This window comes from Pseudorca crassidens, chromosome 1 (genome assembly GCF_039906515.1).
Source record: "Pseudorca crassidens isolate mPseCra1 chromosome 1, mPseCra1.hap1, whole genome shotgun sequence".
Lineage (NCBI taxonomy): Eukaryota > Metazoa > Chordata > Mammalia > Artiodactyla > Delphinidae > Pseudorca > Pseudorca crassidens.
In genome coordinates this window covers 111,675,586-111,696,002 of record NC_090296.1, presented here as the reverse complement: position 1 = coordinate 111,696,002, position 20,417 = coordinate 111,675,586, and the positions used below count along the sequence as shown (strand labels likewise).

General features: G+C 44.7%; 2 protein-coding genes across 6 annotated transcripts in view; one reads left to right on the top strand and one right to left on the bottom strand.

The window, feature by feature from the left end:
* Positions 1-20,417, bottom strand: part of APH1B (aph-1 homolog B, gamma-secretase subunit) — a 116,335-nt gene that overhangs the window by 1,847 nt on the left and 94,071 nt on the right. The window contains exon 7 of one of the 2 annotated variants that reach the window (XM_067749693.1): positions 18,366-19,217. The exons of the other annotated variant lie outside the window; for it this stretch is intronic. The gene's annotated coding sequence lies outside the window, so the exon portion shown is untranslated. Of the gene's footprint in view, positions 1-18,365; positions 19,218-20,417 lie in introns of those variants that run through there. 2 annotated transcript variants of the gene reach the window in all.
* Positions 1-20,417, top strand: part of CA12 (carbonic anhydrase 12) — a 69,165-nt gene that overhangs the window by 5,937 nt on the left and 42,811 nt on the right. For all 4 annotated transcript variants that reach the window (XM_067749681.1, XM_067749664.1, XM_067749673.1 and 1 more), the window contains exon 2: positions 2,291-2,311. In XM_067749681.1, coding sequence (XP_067605782.1) covers positions 2,291-2,311 — 21 coding nt within the window. The remainder of the gene's footprint in view (positions 1-2,290; positions 2,312-20,417) is intronic.

The window sequence follows — 20,417 nt, the reverse complement described above, 5'->3', positions numbered from 1 at the left end:
TTTCAGATTCTTTTCCCTTATAGGTTATTACAAGATAGTTCCGTGCATATAGTTCCCTGTGCTATACAGTAGGTCCTTGTTGGTTATTTATGCAACGACTTTTAAAAAAATTTTTATTTTATATTGGAGCATAGTTGATTAAACAATGTTGTGTTAGTTTCAGGTGTACTATGCAATGACTTTTTAAAACTATGTTTTGCTGTCAGCACAAAGGACTTTTATGAGTGAAGGGTGTGGAGTGGGAAGTGATAGGTGACTTTCATTATATTCTTGGCAGGACCTCTCCTCCACATTGCCACTGCCCCTGGAATTCTAACTCAGATGAGGGTGGCAGCTTCCTCAAAGAAAAACTTTCCTTTGGGGATTAGTTTTCTCCTCTTTATGTACTGAGGTGAACTCTTCTCCAGGCTGTGTTGTTAAGTGGGAAAAAGCAAGATGCAATGCAAAAAGGCGGGGGGGACAGAATACAGAGACCTGTGTGTGCAGTCACACGGTGCAAGTGTTCCCATCAGCTGGTGAAATGAAGTCTAATGAAGCAGGGAGTTCGGGTGGCAGGAATCACTTTCACTGTGTACCTCTTGGTGGCTTTTGAGTTTTGAGCCTTGTGACTTTATTACCCATTCAGGTGATGAAATTTGGCTTCTCTAAGATATACGGGAGGCTTCCGTTCAAGCAGCGCCCTCCCTAACCCCTGGGCCCCTGCAAAAAATCACTGCCTTGTGCTTTGTCTCCCCTGGGAGCACAGCTGCTCTGAGAAGCAGTTGTTCTGACACAGACTCTGAAAAAGGTTTTTTTTTTTTCTAATTAAAAAGAATTTTTTTCTTACAGTTTCATTGAGATATACTTGACACACAGCACTGTATAAATTTAATATGTACAGTATAATGATGTGACTTACATATATCATGAAATGATTATCACAATAAGTTTAGTGAACACCCATCATCTCATATAGGTACAAAATTAAATAGAAAAAAAAATTTTCCTTCTGATGAGAACTCTTAGGACTCTCTCTTTTTTTTTTTTTTGTGGTACGCGGGCCTCTCACTGTTGCGGCCTCTCCCGCTGCGGAGCACAGGCTCCGGACGCCCAGGCTCGGCGGCCATGGCTCACGGGCCCAGCCGCTCCACGGCATGTGGGATCTTCCCGGACCGGGGCACGAACCCGTGTCCCCTGCATCGGCAGGCGGACTCTCAACCACTGCGCCACAAGGGAAGCCCCTCTTAGGACTCTCTTAACATTTTCATATGTAACGTCCAGCCGTGTTAATTATATTTAGCATGTTGTACATCACATCCCTAGTACTTATTTATGACTGGAAGTTAGTACCTTTTGGTCATCTTCATCCAACTCCCCCTGCCCTCACCCACTGCCTCTGGTAGCCACAAATAAGATCTCTTTTTCTATGAGTAAGTTTGTTTGTTTTTGAAGTATATTGACCTACAACACTATGTTAGCTCCTATTATACAACATAGTGATTTTTTCCTATACAATTAAAATGTCACCATCCAAGGATATTAGTTATTGGCTATATTCCCCACACTGTACATTTCATATCAGTGACTCATTTATTTTGCAACTGGAAGCTTGTACCTCTTACTCTCCATCACCTATTTCTATCCTCCCTCCATGCACCTCTCCTCTGGAAACCACCTATTCTCTGTATCTCTGTTTCTTTTGTTATGTTTGCTCATTTGGTTGGATTTTTAGATTCCACATATACGTGAAATCATACAGTATTTGTCTTTCTCTACTTATTTCACTTAGCATAATACTCTCTAGGTCCAGCCAGGTTGTCACAAATGGCAAGATTTAATTCTTTTTTATGGCGGGGTAATATTCCATATATATATCTATGGAATATATATATATATATATCTCAGTTCTTTATCTGTTCACCTATTAATGGTCACTTGGGTTGCTTCCATATCTTGACTATTGTAAATAATGCTGCAATCAACATAGGGGTGCATATATCTTTCCTAATTAGTGTTTTGTTTTCTTTGGATAAATATCCAGGAGTGGAATTGCTGGACCATATGGCAGTTCTGTTCTTAATTTTTTTGAGCAACCTATAGATCAATACTGTTTTCCATAGTGGCTGCACCAATTTACATTCCCACCAGCAGTGCATAAGGATTCCCTTTTCTCCATGTTGAAAAAGTCTGAAGTTCTGGGCATCCACCTCCTTTTAATTTCACCCATTTAAAAATAAAATCTGCCATGTTTTCTCTAACTTGTTCAAGCTCAGTTGTACTTACTCGCTTTTTTTCTTTTTCTTCTTTGCAGGATCCAAGTGGACCTATATAGGTAAGTAGAGATCTTAAATACTTTTTTGAGGAGATGACTATTTAATGAGAAAGTCAGAAACTTCTTGATCTGTAGAGGTTATTTGGGGGGGTTGGGGAGAGCAGTTCTGGTATTGTTAAAAGAGGGCACAACGTCCTCTCTAAAGACTTGCTCCACACGGGTCTCAGACAGCTCTTTCTCCAAGGAGCTGAGCCTGCTTTGTGCATTTGAACTGCGAGTCACAGTGTAAGGCTTTCAGATTCCTGCAAACCACCCAGGTGAGGATGCCCAGGTTACCTTCAGACTGCAAGGGCCCTAGGCAGGAGAGTGCCCTTCTCCTCTGGAGGACATTTATTCTACAGTAAACAAAGAATAAAGGGCTCCTTTCTGAAAGTTAGGCTCAGGCCCGAGAACTTAAGCTGCCAGTGTGTCTAGAATTAACTTCTCGTTGCCGTGTTTGTAAGCAAGCAGTGGACCAAGCAGTGATGGTCAGTCCTTAGTGAAAGAGGAATGCTTGTCTTAAATGGAGAGACAGGGACATCAAGTGTGCAAAGAGGTTTCGAGATAAGCAGCTTGAAATCGGCTTAGCTCATGTATTGCAATGAATGGGAAATTTGGTCATCAGCTGGAGCGGGGATGGGGGTCAAGCTCTAGGGTCCACTGGCAAGCGCAGGAATGTTAATAATGACTTGTTTGGGACTGAGTAACGAGGGATGTGCAAGAGACATTGTTATGGGGAGCAGGAGGGTGGAACTGGCCTCACTGGCACAGGAGGGGTGGTGACAGGCAGGGAAGTTGATTACTACAGAGGAAGCAGAATCCAGAGAAAGATCTGATTTGGATTTGCTAGTTAGCCTTTGGATGTTTGTTAGCCCGAGAGGCAGAGAAAAGTCCCTGAGCTAATCAACCAGCTACCTCCAGGCCAAGGTCTCTTTGGCTCTAGCATTGCATGGCTCCACTGCTACTAACATCCCTTACGTACTTATTATGGGCAAGGCACGTTGCTAAGTGGGTGGGTAATTAGAAGCATAGGCTGTGGTCTGTAGATGGGAATTACTTAAAGCTCACAATTCCAAGCAGAATATAATAGGTAATAATAGCAGATAACAAGTAAACGATTCAGCACTCTGATGGTTCAGAGGAGGACGAGAGTGCTAGGGCTAGATGGTCAAGGAAGGCTTCCTGGAGGAAGAGGGTTTTCAACCGGACCTTGGAGGATGGGGAGGATTCAGTACGATGGGAAGGAAGTGCTATTGGCCAAGTTGATGATGGTATCACATGAATGGAGGCAAGAACGAGCAAGACGGCATTTGAGGGAAAACATGTAGAGAAGTCGTTACAGGGGAGGGATGGAATCTAAGGTCAGAAAGATAGGTTGGGTCACGTATTAAAAGACTGCAGCAGGTCTGTAAGTAAGGACGCTGGCCCATCTCCCATCTCCAAGCTAGGTGGTCAAATGAAAAAAGCCAGGTATAGTCTGTATACGTGGCACCATGTGTGTACACTGTAACTTTGTGTTTGCACGGAATTTTTCTAGAAGGATTCAGGAGAAACCGAAACAGTAATGGCCCCTGGAAAGGAGTACTGAGGGACTAGGGGTCAGCTCTGGGAGGGAAGAGTTACTTTTCACTGTCCGTAAAGTTTGAATGTTTATCCTGTGATTGCCTTACCAAAACATGCAAAATAAAACAAAATACTAAAAAAAATGTTTTTCAACAACATTTAGCTAATACTTTAAATTATCCCAAAATACAGAGAGAAAAACATGAGACACAGCAGGCCTTTTTTTTCCCCCCAAAACACTAACATTGTGCAACAGGAAGGCATTGTTGCTGTTCTAAAGGCCTATGTTAGACTTTCTACTAATGGTACCAACCACAGGGTTACTGTGAGGATCGAATGGTGAGATCCATGTGAAATGGGCTGGCACAGTATTGATACTTGTTCTACAGCAAGCACCCAATAAAAGTAGACTATGACTATTATTATCAAGATACATTGTTTTCTTGGAATAGATTTTTACTTCTCTCAAAAATAATAATAGTTTTGTGTCTACACGTTTTCTTAATATGAGAAGGCAATTCGACGCCTGTGTATCTCATCGTTATTTTTTGGAGTTGAATGTTATTTCCCTCACTACCACAAATAAAAGCTTCATGTATGTCCATCTTTTGGTAACATGTTGTTAAAGCTATAACGATTGCATTGTGTCAACAGTATTCTATTCTATTGAGAGTGTTGTATGGACTTCTCTAAGGTGAATATATTTCATTAATAAATATTGTTCTAAATTAAAAAAAGAATCAGGGGCAGCATGGAGGGGGAGGCCAGGCTCTTCCCACTTTGTCCAATGGATGGAGGGGCGGGGCAGGGGGTAATTTGCATTTTAAGGAGAGTAGGGGGTGGTAGGTGGTGGAAGAGGAAGGATGGGAGGGAGGCCGGAAGGTGTTTGGCCTTTGAAGAAACCCCATTCTGTATCTTAACATCCAGTTTACAGTGGCGGCAGTAAGAGGGAAGGGTAGGGCAAGAGACCTGACAAAGGAGGAATTCGTGCAGTCTGGGGATCAGGGCCCCTTGGGCAGGTTCAGTGTGTGGGAGGAGACAGGAGCAGTGTAGGCACGGAACGAAGGTGGGACTCAAGTTCTGGACCTTATTCCATATGGTCTGGAGGAAGCACGTGAGCCCTCGGGGTCTTGCTTTCTCCCCATCTGTGACCTGGGGAAGGGGTTATCCAGATCAGTGTTCCTCAAGCTATGGCTTGGGCTCACCTGCATCAGAATCACCTGGAATGCCTTCCAGATATACAGATTTCTGAGCCGCAGCCTGGATCTGGGGGAGGGAGGGAACCTGAAAAACCTGTCTATTTCAGGTGATTCTTAGGCACTCTGTTAGAGAACCTCTGACCAGATGGTTCCCAAGACCCTTCTAGCCTGAGTCAGAGGTAACTTGCCCCACACCTCTTCTACTGGCTTCCCAGGTGGAGTGGAGACACAAGTCACGTCTCCCCAGGGCTCCCTTCGTCTGCGGGACAGCGCCCCTAGGCAGGGCGAGGAAGTTACGGAGAACAGAGAGACACGGTGTCAAGAAGGTGTAGGAGGAAAATCTTACTGCCACTTAGGCATGACATGGTGCTCCCCAAGGGAGGGCCTTTCTGTCCAGCCGTACCGACCAGTCCAGAAGCACTTCTTCCTGACCATTAGCGCTGGCCAGCCCTCTGTCCCTCCTGCGTACAGTTAGAGCAGCTCTTTGCTGAGGAAGCAAAGGGCAGAGTCTAAAGATGCATGGCATGCATGCGGGCGAGCACAGAGGCAAACCTGGTTTTTTATTAGTGAAATGAGCACACGTGATGTGGAGTCAGGTCAGTGGGGGCCAGTGAAGGAGGCAAACAGGTCCAGGCTGGCAGCTGGCACTTGTGCTTGGAGTCACACAAGTAAACAGAGAGCCTGGCATAGGTGCCGGGGGTAGCGGGGGAGGGAAGGATGGTTTCCAAACAATACAGGCTGCATCAAATGGGGCAAGTCCAACCCAAGGCCACATGCTGGTTTTCCCAGGGGGCAGACCTCAGCTACTTTTCACATAGATGCCGCTGAGTCATCCTACTCTGCGGGCCTCTCGCTTCCAGGAACACATGATAGGACTTCTAGAAGCACACGGAAAGAGAACTCGAGCCCCATCCCCTCTCCACACTGACTCACCAGGCTAACCTCCCGGATGGCCCCCTGCAGACAGGAGGACCGTCTGGCAGCCAGGATGGAGACAGCCCTGCCCCTGAGTGCTCCTCCCGGGTGGCTGGAGCAGCAGCTGGGTACGCGTTGGGATGTGCTGGGTCAGAGCCCTACCCCCTGCAATCAGCCCCAATTCAATCCTGCTGAGCCACCAACTCTGAAATGGAGGGCAACTGCAAGTCAGGCTGACACGTGAGAGAAGGCTGAACTCCAGTCTGCTCAAGTGCATCTCTGCTGTTAGAAGGCAGGGTAGCAGTTGCCCTTGGGGTGCGGAGGTGACTGGAAGGAGGGCATATTGGTCACGTTTCGTCCCTTGACACGGGTGCTGTGTTCAGTTTGTGAAAATCCATCAAGCTGTTCACTTACGATACGTGCACTTTTCTGTATGTATATTATAGTCAATAAAAGAGTGAAAAAATTCCAGCTGGCTGGGAGAGTCATCCTTACCCCAAGAGATTTTTCAGCCCTCCCACAAGAAACAACCAAAAAACCCTCAGCGTGTTCAAAATAACAGAGCAACCAAAAGGAGTGACTGTATTGAAGCTAACGACCCAGGAACGCATCACGTGAGCAGAGAACGGACATGGGGCTCCATCCCAGAGGATGCCAGACACTGCTCTGGTGCTCCTCCAGTGTGAGCTAGTTCAGAAACAGACAAATACCACTGTTCATCATTTGGGAGAAATAAGACAAACCGTCATGGGAGATGAGATGTAAGGGGAAGAGGAAGCCAACCCCCCTCCTGGCAGGTGAATGAGTCCCACTTCTCCCCAAGTCAGGGTCTCGCAAGGCATCCACCCCTCCATCCCAGATCGGGGACGCTGGAAAGATGGCAGCTTAGCCTGCTGGTGCCGGGCACCGGGCTCGTAGGCCCTCCTGCCCAGCTTCTTGGTCCCGGGCTCTGTCAGGACCCCCTGTGACCAGGCACTGCCACCTCATTCCTTAACTGCTCTCCTTTCTCCCAGACAACAGACGCTCTGTTTTAAAGAATTTCCTTTGGGAATTAGGAAGGGATCCTCCATTGGAGCGAACCTCATTGGTTCTCCAGGCTCCCACCTCCACCCCCTTCTGTCCAGCATCTGCTGGAATATTAAGTTACTATAAACAAACTATCTCTGGGGTTCGGGACATCCTTCCCAAGCTAGAACAAGACATGGAACACATGCAAGGAAGCTAGGAAGCTTTACTTTTGTAGTAGGCAAAGGCACCGTGTGACCTTCACACTCAAAGGCAGTATAAAAAACAGATTAAATTAGAGCTAAAGGGAGAACTTAGAACAGCAGTTAGGGAGCATGTGCAATTAATAGGCTGATTTTATTACGGAGAACTGTCGTCTTTACCAAAGGTAGAGGCCTGGACAACTCACAATACCCCAGTGACTTCTCCCCCGTTCCCACTGCCATCCTGAGGATGAAGGACAAGAGGCACAAAGGACTCTTATGGGAAAGAGGGAGAGAGAACAAAAAAGGCCAAAACATGTTTTTCATGCCAGGGAACTGAATCCCTAACCCCTGTGTCTTGGGGATTTCCCTCGAGGCTTAGCAATCCAACCCGCTGTGATTTATTAAATCTGTGCTATGGTTCCAGTTACTTCTAACTGAAGTTGTGACATCCAGGGTCTGCCTGGATGTGGTGTGGTCTACCCGCGCGTCATGATTTCTCATCTTTCCTGAGTTGCAGAATTGAGGTTTGTGTGTTCTGGAGGATCTTGGCCTGTAGCTGCCCAAATGCCTGCATGTTCATATTCACAGCTGGCCTTACCAGCTGGGTGAAAAACTAGGGAAGCTAGCATTTGTTCCTAAAGGCGGGTGTAGTGTCATGGGGGGCGAGGGACGGGTGAGACAGAAAACCAGGAGGAAGAAGTGGAGAGTGGACAAAGCCCAGAACCAGGCAGACCTCCTGGAAATAGCAGCTAGGCCACTTTCTGGATAAATGGTCTTAGGAAAGTAACAACCTCTCTGGAGCTCGGTTTTCTCAACTACAAAATGGGAGCAGTAATAGCATCTACCTCAGTGGCGCCTGGAAGGGCAGCACCAACATCACCTGGGGCTTGGGATGCCCTTCCCAAACACTCAGAACTACAAGTGAAACTCATGGGAGGAGCCTGGGAGGAAAAACCCAAACCCTTCACCGCCTGTTCTTTTAGCAGCAAGAAAAGCACCATATATGACTCTGTTAGAAACGCAAATTCTCGGGCCCTGCCCAGATTTACCTCCAAATCAAAAACTCTGGGGCTGGGCCCAGCAGTCTGTTTTAACAAGCCCATCAGGTGATTCTGATACACACTCAAGTTTGAGAAGCTCTGCTTTGCTTCAGAGTCATGGCGAGGATTAAATAATACACAGAAGCAGGCTCGCAGTGCCTGGCGAACAGTGAGCACGTGTAGCTAATCGTCTTCTTTCCCGTTACTTCACAGAGTTATGGTGGAGTTCTGCCTGGTAAACTCCACAATACCAAACAAACCTGAGTTTTGTTAGAAAGGATCTACTTCTTCGTGCTTTTCTGAACTGCCTGAGTTTTTAACAGTGAGGAGGTATTCTTTTTATATTCTGAACAAACAAAAGGAGTTTCCCTTGTGAGAAAAAAAGTGATTGAGCAAAAAAACCCCAAGGGCGCCAAGCCCTTGTCCCACGGGCGTCACAGGCCAGAAAGTTCTTCCCAGCCTTATCCTTCAGACCAGGGGTCGAGCTGGAGCTCATCGCCCGGGGAACTTTCCTGGCATCTAGGCACCAGATATCTGGTTCCATAGCCGTGGTCACCTCAGCCACGCAGCTGAAGTCACTGGAGCACGCCCTGCCTCCCTGCCCAGCCACGGGGGCAGGGTGCTACTCCCCCCTGAGCCTCTGGGCTGAGCCTTGATTTAGGGTTCAGGAGTGGAGCTGGGAAGAAATCTGGAGCTGGGCTACCAGGGCTCTGAGCTACGTAAGTCCAGCCCCGTGCAGGGACTGTCACCCGCCTGGGGCAGAGACAAGCCTTGGAACTGCAGGCTGAGAGTTGGCTGGCGAGAGCTGGGAGGGGGTCCTGCCAGGGGCTCCGTCAGGCCTCTGGCTGTGCTCAAACTTGCCCTCTCTGCTTCATGCTGGTCTCAAGCCCCAGGCATTCAGAAGCCAGTTAAAGCCCTTGGCAGCCCATCCCCAGCAGGGGGAGAGAGAGGAGCCGGTGGGGTAAACCAGCTTAGAAGAAAGATTGAAAGCAAAAAGGCTGAATTCAGAGCAGGTGTGTGAAGGCGCCCCGGGCAGAGACTAGAAGGTCTCGTTTTCCACGGAGAATGGACCAGAGATTGTCTCAGCAGGCTCCACGTCTCCTTGAAGGGAGCAGGGGCCCTCTCTCCTGGTCTGTTACTGTCTTCCTCTGCAGGGGCGGCCACAGGGGTGAAGGGTGCAGGCACGACTGCGGAGCCCAAGAGCACAGCCAGACTCTTCCCAGGGTCACACCGCATGGCCAAGAAAGAGAGCCAGGGAGTGTTCTAATTTCATACTTTTACATGTAGCTGTCCAGTTTTCTCAGCACCACTTATTGAAGAGGCTGTCTTTTCTCCACTGTATATTCTTGCCTCCTACCAAACATAAAATAGCTGGCTAGTGGGAAGCAGTCGCATAGCACAGGGAGATCAACTCGGTGCTTTGTGACCACCTAGAGGGGTGGGATAGGGAGGGTGGGAGGGAGGGAGACACAAGAGGGAAGAGATATGGGAACACACGTATATGTATAACTGATTCACATTGTTATAAAGCAGAAACTAACACACCATTGTAAAGCAATTATACTCCAATAAAGATGTTAAAAAAAAAAAAAAGAGAGAGAGCCAGGACCTGCTGTGGACAAAGACGGTATTTCATTGAGTCTCAGATGCAACTTTTTTATTTTAGCATCTCTGTAAGTGGGATATATCTTATAATCCACGGCATCTAGAAGCAATGAAATATGGTAGCTGTTCCACAAATACCAAGAAGCACCCTGTTCGATGCTAAGAGCACAGAGAAAGGAGCTGAAATGATTTAATTGATCAACAATTAAATAGTGAAACAGTAGGGGCAAGAAAATGTAAAAATAATGGCTAGTATGCATGCTGTCCAACACAGCATATAGGAATGATGGGGAATCATATTAGATTTTGAACTGTAACTTCTTTCAATTTTCAGTCAAGCCACAGTTCACTTACACTTTTTAGTGGTGTTGGACCAGTATGACAAGTATTTGTAAACAAAATAAATTAGGTGCTTTTTTTTTTTTGGCTGAGACACATGGCTTGTGGGATCTTAGTTCCCTGACCAGGGATTGAACTGGGCCACGGCAGTGAGAGCACCAAGGCCTAACCACTGGACCGCCAGGGAATTCCCATAGACGGGCTCTTTTTCTTTTTTTTTTAACTCACAAAAGTATTCCTTTAAGGAACAAGCTTTCCAGTGACCTGGCAAACATTTAATTTTTGCCAACCAGGAAGGAACAAATACGAGCTGCCACCTCCTCATGTCCATAAAGGTTGACTCAGGACTGACGTAACTGTCCTATGTGACAGTTTTTTTTTTTTTTTTTTTTTTTTTTTTTTTTTTTTTTTTTTTTTTTTTTTTTTTTTTTTTTTTTTTTTTTTTTTTTCAATTTTTTTTTTTTTTTTTTTTTTTTAACATCTTTATTGGGGTATAATTGCTTTACAATGGTGTGTTAGTTTCTGCTTTATAACAAAGTGAATCAGTCATACATAAACATATGTTCCCATATGTCTTCCCTGTTGCGTCTCCCTCCCTCCCACCCTCCCCATCCCACCCCTCCAGGCTGTCACAAAGCACCGAGCCAATATCCCTGTGCCATGCGGCTGCTTCCCACTAACTATCTACCTTACTGCCTTTGTTAGTGTGTATATGCCCATGACTCTCTCTCGCCCTGTCACAGCTCACCCTTCCCCCTCCCCATAACCTCAAGTCCGTTCTCTAAGAGGTCTGCGTCTTTATTCCTGCTTTACCCCTAGGTTCTTCATGACATATTTTTCTTAAATTCCATATATATGTGTTAGCATACGGTATTTGTCTTTTTCTTTCTGACTTACTTCACTCTGTATGACAGACTCTAGGTCTATCCACCTCATTACAAATAGCTCAATTTCGTTTCTTTTTATGGCTGAGTAATATTCCATTGTATATATGTGCCACATCTTCTTTATCCATTCATCCGATGACGGGCACTTAGGTTGTTTCCATCTCCGGGCTATTGTAAATAGAGCTGCAATGAACATTTTGGTACATGACTCTTTTTGAATTTTGGTTTTCTCAGGGTATATGCCCAGTAGTGGGATTGCTGGGTCATATGGTAGTTCTATTTGTAGTTTTTTAAGGAACCTCCATACTGTTCTCCATAGTGGCTGAACCAATTCACATTCCCACCAGCAGTGCAAGAGTGTTCCCTTTTCTCCACACCCTCTCCAGCATTTATTGTTTCTAGATTTTTTGATGATGGCCATTCTGACTGGTGTGAGATGATATCTCATTGTAGTTTTGATTTGCATTTCTCTAATGATTAATGATGTTGAGCATTCTTTCATGTGTTTGTTGGCAGTCTGTATATCTTCTTTGGAGAAATGTCTATTTAGGTCTTCTGCCCATTTTTGGATTGGGTTGTTTGTTTTCTTGTTATTGAGCTGCATGAGCTGCTTGTAAATTTTGGAGATTAATCCTTTGTCGGTTGCTTCATTTGCAAATATTTTCTCCCATTCTGAGGGTTGTCTTTTGGTCTTGTTTATGGTTTCCTTTGCTGTGCAAAAGCTTTTAAGTTTCATTAGGTCCCATTTGTTTATTTTTGTTTTTATTTCCATTACTCTAGGAGGTGGGTCAGAAAGGATCTTGCTGTGATTTATGTCATAGAGTGTTCTGCCTATGTTTTCCTCTAAGAGTTTGATAGTTTCTGGCCTTACATTTAGTTCTTTAATCCATTTTGAGCTTATTTTTGTGCATGGTGTTAGGGAGTGATCTAATCTCATACTTTTAAATGTACCTGTCCAGTTTTCCCAGCACCACTTATTGAAGAGGCTGTCCTTTCTCCATTGTACATTACTGCCACCTTTATCAAAGATAAGGTGTCCATATGTGCATGGGTTTATCTCTGGGCTTTCTATCCTGTTCCATTGATCTATCTTTCTGTTTTTGTGCCAGTACCATACCGTCTTGATGACTGTAGCTTTGTAGTATAGTCTGAAGTCAGGGAGCCTGATTCCTCCAGTTCCTTCTTTCGTTCTCAAGATTGCTTTGGCTATTCGGGGTCTTTTGTGTTTCCATACAAATTGTGAAATTTTTTGTTCTAGTTCTGTGAAAAATGCCAGTGGTAGTTTGATAGGGATGGCATTGAATCTATAGATTGCTTTGGGTAGTAGAGTCATTTTCACAATGTTGATTCTTCCAATCCAAGAACATGGTATATCTCTCCATCTATTTATATCATCTTTAATTTCTTTCATCAGTGTCTTATAATTTTCTGCATACAGGTCTTTTGTCTCCTTAGGTAGGTTTATTCCTAGATATTTTATTCTTTTTGTTGCAATGGTAAATGGGAGTGTTTTCTTGATTTCACTTTCAGATTTTTCATCATTAGTATATAGGAATGCCAGAGATTTCTGTGCATTAATTTTGTATCCTGCCACCTTACCAAATTCATTGATTAGCTCTAGTAGTTTTCTGGTAGCATCTTTAGGGTTCTCTATGTATAGGATCATGTCATCTGCAAACAGTGACAGCTTTACTTCTTCTTTTCCGATTTGGATTCCTTTTATTTCCTTTTCTTCTCTGATTGCTGTGGCTAAAACTTCCAAAACAATGTTGAATAAGAGTGGTGAGAGTGGGCAACCTTGTCTTGTTCCTGATCTTAGTGGAAATGCTTTCAGTTTTTCACCATTGAGGATGATGTTTGCTGTGGGCTTGTCATATATGGCCTTTATTATGTTGAGGAAAGTTCCCTCTATGCCTACTTTCTGCAGGGTTTTTATCATAAATGGGTGTTGAATTTTGTCAAAAGCTTTCTCTGCATCTATTGAGATGATCATATGGTTTTTCTCCTTCAATTTGTTAATATGGTTTATCACGTTGATAGATTTGCGTATATTGAAGAATCCTTGCATTCCTGGAATAAACCCCACTTGATCATGGTGTATGATCCTTTTAATGTGCTGTTGGATTCTGTTTGCTAGTATTTTGTTGAGGATTTTTGCATCTATGTTCATCAGTGATATTGGCCTGTAGTTTTCTTTCTTTGTGACATCCTTGTCTGGTTTTGGTATCAAGGTGATGGTGGCCTCGTAGAAGGAGTTAGGGAGTGGTCCTCCCTCTGCTATATTTTGGAAGAGTTTGAGAAGGATAGGTGTTAGCTCTTCTCTAAATGTTTGATAGAATTCGCCTGTGAAGCCATCTGGTCCTGGGCTTTTCTTTGTTGGAAGATTTTTAATCACAGTTTCAATTTCAGTGCTTGTGATTGGTCTGTTCATATTTTCTATTTCTTCCTGATTCAGTCTTGGCAGGTTGTGCATTTCTAAGAATTTGTCCATTTCTTCCAGATTGTCCATTTTATTGGCATAGAGTTGCTTGTAGTAATCTCTCATGATCTCTTTTATCTCTGCAGTGTCAGTTGTTACCTCTCCTTTTGCATTTCTAATTCTATTGATTTGAGTCTTCTCCCTTTTTTTCTTGATGAGTCTGGCTAGTGGTTTATCTATTTTGTTTATCTTCTCAAAGAACCAGCTTTTAGTTTTATTGATCTTTGCTATTGTTTCCTTCATTTCTTTTTCATTTATTTCTGATCTGATTTTTATGATTTCTTTCCTTCTGCTAGCTTTGGGGTTTTTTTGTTCTTCTTTCTCTAATTGCTTGAGGTGCAAGGTTAGGTTGTTTATTCGAGATGTTTCCTGCTTCTTAAGGTGGGCTTGTATTGCTATAAACTTCCCCCTTAGAACTGCTTTTGCTGCATCCCACAGGTTTTGGGTCGTTGTGTCTCCATTGTCATTTGTTTCTAGGTATTTTTTGATTTCCTCTTTGATTTCTTCAGTGATCTCTTCATTATTAAGTAGTGTATTGTTTAGCCTCCATGTGTTTGTATTTTTTACAGATCTTTTCCTGTAATTGATATCTAGTCTCATGGCGTTGTGGTCAGAAAAGATACTTGATACAATTTCAATTTTCTTAAATTTACCAAGGCTTGATTTGTGACCTAAGATATGATCTATCCTGGAGAATGTTCCATGAGCACTTGAGAAAAATGTGTAGTCTGTTGTTTTTGGATGGAGTGTCCTATAAATATCAATTAAGTCCATCTTGTTTAATGTATCATTTAAAGCTTGTGTTTCCTTATTTATTTTCATTTTGGATGATCTGTCCATGGGTGAAAGTGGGGTGTTTAAGTCCCCTACTATGAATGTGTTACTGTCGATTTCCCCTTTTATGGCTGTTAGTATTTGCCTTATGTATTGAGGTGCTCCTATGTTGGGTGCATAAATATTTACAATTGTTATATCTTCTTCTTGGATCGATCCCTTGATCATTATGTAGTGTCCTTGTTTGTCTCTTTTAATAGTCCTTATTTTAAAGTCTATTTTGTCTGATATGAGAATTGCTACTCCAGCTTTCTTTTGGCTTCCATTTGCATGGAATATCTTTTTCCATCCCCTTACTTTCAGTCTGTATGTGTCTCTAGGTCTGAAGTGGGTCTCTTGTAGACAGCATATATAAGGGTCTTGTTTTTGTATCCATTCAGCTAATCTGTGTCTTTTGGTGGGAGCATTTAGTCCATTTACATTTAAGGTAATTATCGATATGTATGTTCCTATTCCCATTTTCTAAATTGTTTTGGGTTCGTTATTGTAGGTCTTTTCCTTCTCTTGTGTTTCTTGCCTAGAGAAGATCCTTTAGCATTTGTTGTAAAGCTGGTTTGGTGGTGCTGAACTCTCTCAGCTTTTGCTTGTCTGTAAAGGTTTTAATTTCTCCATCAAATCTGAATGAGATCCTTGCTGGGTAGAGTAGTCTTGGCTGCAGGTTTTTCTCCTTCATCACTTTCAGTATGTCCTGCCACTCCCTTCTGGCTTGTAGGGTTTCTGCTGAGAGATCAGCTGTTAACCTTATGGGGATTCCCTTATGTGTTATTTGTTGTTTTTCCCTTGCTGCTTTTAATATGCTTTCTTTGTATTTAATTTTTGACAGTTTGATTAATATGTGTCTTGGCGTATTTCTCCTTGGATTTATCTTGTATGGGACTCTCTGTGCTTCCTGGACTTGATTAACTATTTCCTTTCCCATATTAGGGAAGTTTTCAACTATAATCTCTTCAAATATTTTCTCAGTCCCTTTCTTTTTCTCTTCTTCTTCTGGAACCCCTATAATTCGAATGTTGGTGCGTTTAATGTTGTCCCAGAGGTCTCTGAGACTGTCCTCAGTTCTTTTCATTCTTTTTTCTTTATTCTGCTCTGCAGTAGTTATTTCCACTATTTTATCTTCCAGGTCACTTATCCGTTCTTCTGCCTCAGTTATTCTGCTATTGATCCCATCTAGAGTACTTTTAATTTCATTTATTGTGTTGTTCATCGTTGCTTGTTTCATCTTTAGTTCTTCTAGGTCCTTGTTAACTGATTCTTGCATTTTGTCCAATCTATTGTCCATTCTATCTCCAAGATTTCGGATCAATCTTACTATCATTATTCTGAATTCTCTTTCAGGTAGACTGCCTATTTCCTCTTCATTTATTAGGTCTGGTGCATTTTTATCTTGCTCCTTTATCTGCTGTGTGTTTTTCTGTCTTCTCATTTTGCTTATCTTACTGTGTTTGGGGTCTCCTTTTTGCAGGCTGCAGGTTTGTAGTTCCTCCTGTTTTTGATGTCTGTCTCCAGTGGCTAAGGTTGGTTCAGTGGGTTGTGTAGGCTTCCTGGTGGAGGGGGCTAGTGCCTGTATTGTGGTGGATGAGGCTGGATCTTGTCTCTCTAGTGGGCAGGTTCACGTCTGGTGGTGTGTTTGGGGGTGTCTGTGGCTTTATTATGATTTTAGGAAGCCTCTCTGCTAATGGGTGGGGTTGTGTTCCTGTTTTGCTAGTTGTTTGGCATAGGTTTTCCAGCACTGTGGCTTGCTGGTCGTTGAGTGAAGCTGGGTGCTGGTGTTAAGATGGAGGTCTCTGGGAGATTTTCGCCGTTTGATATTATGTGGAGCTGGGAGGTCTCTTGTTGATCAGTGTCCTGAAGTTGGCTGTCCTACCTCAGAGGCAGAGCCCTGCCTCCTGGCTGGAGCACCAAAAGCTTTTCATCCACAGGCTCAGGATAAAAGGGAGAAAAAGTAGAGGGAATTAGTAGAAGTATGAGGAAAGAAAGAAGGAAAGGAGGGTAGGAAGGAAGGAAGAAAGAAAGAAAGAAACAAAGAAGGAAAGAAGGCAAGAAGGAAAGAAAGGAGGGAGGGAGGGAGGGAGGAAGGAAGGAAGGAGGGAAAGAAGGAAAAAAGACAGAAAGAAAGAAGATACAGTAAAAATAAAATAAAGTATAATAAAGTTATTGAATTAAAAACTTCTTATTTAGAAAAAAAAAAAAGGGATGGAAAGAACCTTAGGACAAATGTTGGAAGCAAAGCTATACCGACAAAATCTTACACAGAAGCATACACATACACCCTCACAAAAAGAGGTAAAGGGGGAAAAATCCTAAATCTTGCTGTCAGAGACCACCTCCTCAATTTGGGATGATTCGTTGTCTAAAGGAGGGAAGGAAGGACGGAAAGAAAGAAAGAACGAAGGTAAAGTATAATAAGGTTATTAAAATTAATTATTAAGAAAAAAAATTAAAAAAAAAACATGGACGGATAGAACCCTAGGACAAATGGTGGAAGCAAGACTATACAGACAAGATCTCACACAGAAGCATACACATACACATTCACAAAAAGAGGAAAGGGGAAAAAAATCATAGATCTTGCTCCTAAAGTCCACTTCCTTAATTTGGGATGATTGGTTGTCTATTCAGATATTCCACAGATGCAGGGTACATCAAGTTGATTGTGGAGCTTTAATCCGCTGCTTCTGAGGCTGCTGGGAGAGATTTCCCTTTCTCTTCTTTGTTCTCACAGCTCCCAGGGCTAAGCTTTGGATCTGGCCCTGCCACTGCGTGTAGATCGCTGGAGGGCGTCTGTTTTTTGCTCAGACAGGATGGGGTTAAAAGAGCCGCTGATTGGGGGCTCTGGCGCACTCAGGCCGGCGGGGACGGAGGGGCACAGAGTGCGGGGCGGGCCTGCGGTGGCAAAGGCCGGCGTGACTTTGCACCAGCCTGAGGCCCGCTGTGCGCTCTCCCGGGGAAGTTGCCCCTGGATCCCGGGAACCCGGCAGTGGCGGGCTGCACAGGCTCCGTGGAAGAGGGGTGTGGAGAGTGACCTGTGCTCGCACACAGGCCCCTCGGTGGCGGCAGCAGCAGCCTTAACGTCTCCCGCCCGCCTCTGGGGTCCGCGCTTTTAGCCGCGGCTTGCGCCCGTCTCTGGATTCCGCGCTTTCAGCCGCGGCTCGCGCCCGTCTCTGGATTCCACGCTTTCAGCCGCGGCTCGCGCCCATCTCTGGATTCCGCGCTTTCAGCCGCGGCTCGCGCCCGTCTCTGGATTCCGCGCTTTCAGCCGCGGCTCGCGCCCGTCTCTGGGGTCCGTGCTTTCAGCCGCGGCTCGCGCCCGTCTCTGGGGTTCGCGCTTTTAGCCGCGGCTCGCGCCCGTCTCTGGAGTTCCTTTAAGCAGCGTTCTTAAACCCCTCTCCTCACGCCCCAGGAAACAGAGAGGGAAGGAAAAGTCTCCTGCCTCTTCTGCAGGTGCAGGCTTTTCCCCGGACTCCCTCCCGGCTAGCTGTGGTGCACTAACCCCTTCAGGCTATGTTCAAGCCGCCAACCCCAGTCCTCTCCCTGCGCTCCGACCTCAGCTCGCAGCCCCGCCCGCCCCGGCGGGTGAGCAGACAAGCCTCTCGGGCTGGTGAGTGCCGGTCGGCACCGATCCTCTGTGCGGGAATCTCCCCGCTTTGCCCTCCGCACCCGTTGCTGTGCTCTCCTCCGCAGCCTCGAAGCTCCCCCCTCCGCCTCCCGCAGTCTCAGCCCGCGAAGGGGCTTCCTAGAGTGTGGAAACTTTTCCTCCTTCACAGCTCCCTCCCACTGGTGCAGGTGCCGTCCCTATTCTTTTGTCTCTGTTTTTTCTTTTGCCCTACCCAGGTACGTGGGGAGTTTCTTGCCTTTTGGGAGGTCTGAGGTCTTCTGCCAGCCTTCAGTAGGTGTTCTGTAGGAGTTGTTCCACGTGTAGATGTATTTCTGGTGTATCTGTGGGGAGGAAGGTGATCTCCGCGTCTTACTCTTCCGCCATCTTCCCCGAGAGCTCTATGTGACAGTTTTGTCATTGTTAGAGATTTCAGTAATTAAAACGGGAAGCAGAAGCTTAGGTTACTTTCCTTATCAAAACTATGTTCCTTGGAGCCGCAATATTATGATGGTTTTTGTGCTTTTGTACGTTGCATGTCTTAAGCTGAGTGCAGTTTAAGGGATCCTTTCTAATTACAGGAAGGTACTTCTTTCCTTCAACACTGTGATCTGACCTGTGACAAATCTGTACTATACACTGTGTAAATGGCTAACAAGTCAATTGCAAACCAACTGAATGTACAAACCTTAGTGCTGGTGCTGAAATCTCTTCAGAATAGTCATCATGATCTCAAAGTTTGTTTCAAAATTTGCAAGCATCAAGTGTCAATCAAAACTGAAGATGAAACACTAATGAATGTTGAATTCTCATGCTTTAGGTGGACTTCCTTATTAGAGTTTTTGGTTCTCTGCTATTTTTACCGTACTGTTTCATTTAAATTTCCTACATGCTAACTTCATTTGTGCGACTGAAATAAAATTGCAGTATATAAAAAAAAAAGAACTGGCATGACTCTACATAAAATGGCTCATTTAGCTCATCTTAACTTTTTAAATGAGTTTGTAATCATTAACTTGTGACTAGATCAGCTGTATGAGTTCTGGGTGAATAGGAGACCCATGCAGATCTCGTAAGGATGCCCGTGGTTAGCTTCAGGGCAGATGGTCATGCTGCCCCCACCTTTTGGGACAGTTGGCTTAGAAAGGGCTCCTTGGTTATGATGAGGGTGAGACTTGCTTACAGCAGGGAATGGTGACACTGGCAAATGGCGCCTGCTGCTTTTGTAGGGAGGCCTCTCCTTGGTACTCCATCTTCTGGGAACTGCACGAGAAGTGGAGAAAGGAGAAAAGGTGACTGTGAAGGTTGTGGAACAAAGAGGTTTTGTAGCGGGTCTGAGGCAGTCATGCAGATGACTGTTTCCCCTTTTGGCTTTGCCCACCAGGAAGCCCAGAGGCAAACTGGTGATTCCAACGTGAGTAACTGTCTATTCTCCTATGACCTGCAAATCTAAAGGTTCTTCATTGATAGTGCCCTTCGAGTTTATAGGTGTTTTTCATGATCCTGAGCCAAAATGTTATACAAATAAATTTCTGGAATTATTACCTAGAAGGGACCTGAGAGTAATGGTACCCTACACATGCATCACTCTTTTATTCTGCCCTCCTCCATGGATACCATTGTTTAAAAGGTTTAACAAATTATTAATGAAATAGTTAGTTCTCCCATTTGTTATTAATCAAAGACAGATCTGAAAACCAATCAAAGTTTTTAGTTAGCCCAAGATAAGGATTCACATTTATTCCATAAACATTTATAGAGTAAAAACAAAGTGCCAAGTATTAGGCTAGGTGCTGAGGAAATGATGAATAAGGCATGAATAAGACTGAGAATCTGGGAGGAGACAGTGAATTAGGCCTTACAAAGCAGAGAGATGAACCACAGAAAAGAGTGCCCTCACTTGGGAAAGGATTAGAGAAGGCTTCCTGGAGGAGGTGATGTCTAAGCTGAGACCTGGAGGACATGTAAGAGCTAGCCAGGCAAAGGGCAGGGGTTGAAAGAGCCTTTAGGGTTAAGGGACAGACTGTGCAATGATCACCTAGGTTGGCAGGTTCTGGGCACTACCAGGGACCTCAGTGAGGAGCGCAGGGGCTGGGGAGATGGACCAGGGCCAGAGTGAGGGGCCCGTGAGCTGGCTGAGGAGTTGGGACCTCATTCTGGAGACAGCAGGGGGACAGCTGGAGCGTTCTAGGTGGAAAGCTGAGATAAGCCTTTTAGAAGGATCACTGTGGCTACAAAGTAAAGAGTGAATTGAGTGTGAAACATGGAAGGAAGGGGGCCAGATGCAGGAGAGGGGGATAGGGGTCTGAACCACGGGAGGGGCAGTGGGGGTCCTGACCTGTTGATATAACTCAGCCAGAAACGTATGATATCTAATGTTGCAACTGGCAGGAGCAGCCTGATTGTAGATGAGAGCCCATCTCTGTTGGGCTTCGTGAAGTATTCAAATCAGCATCCAGGCTG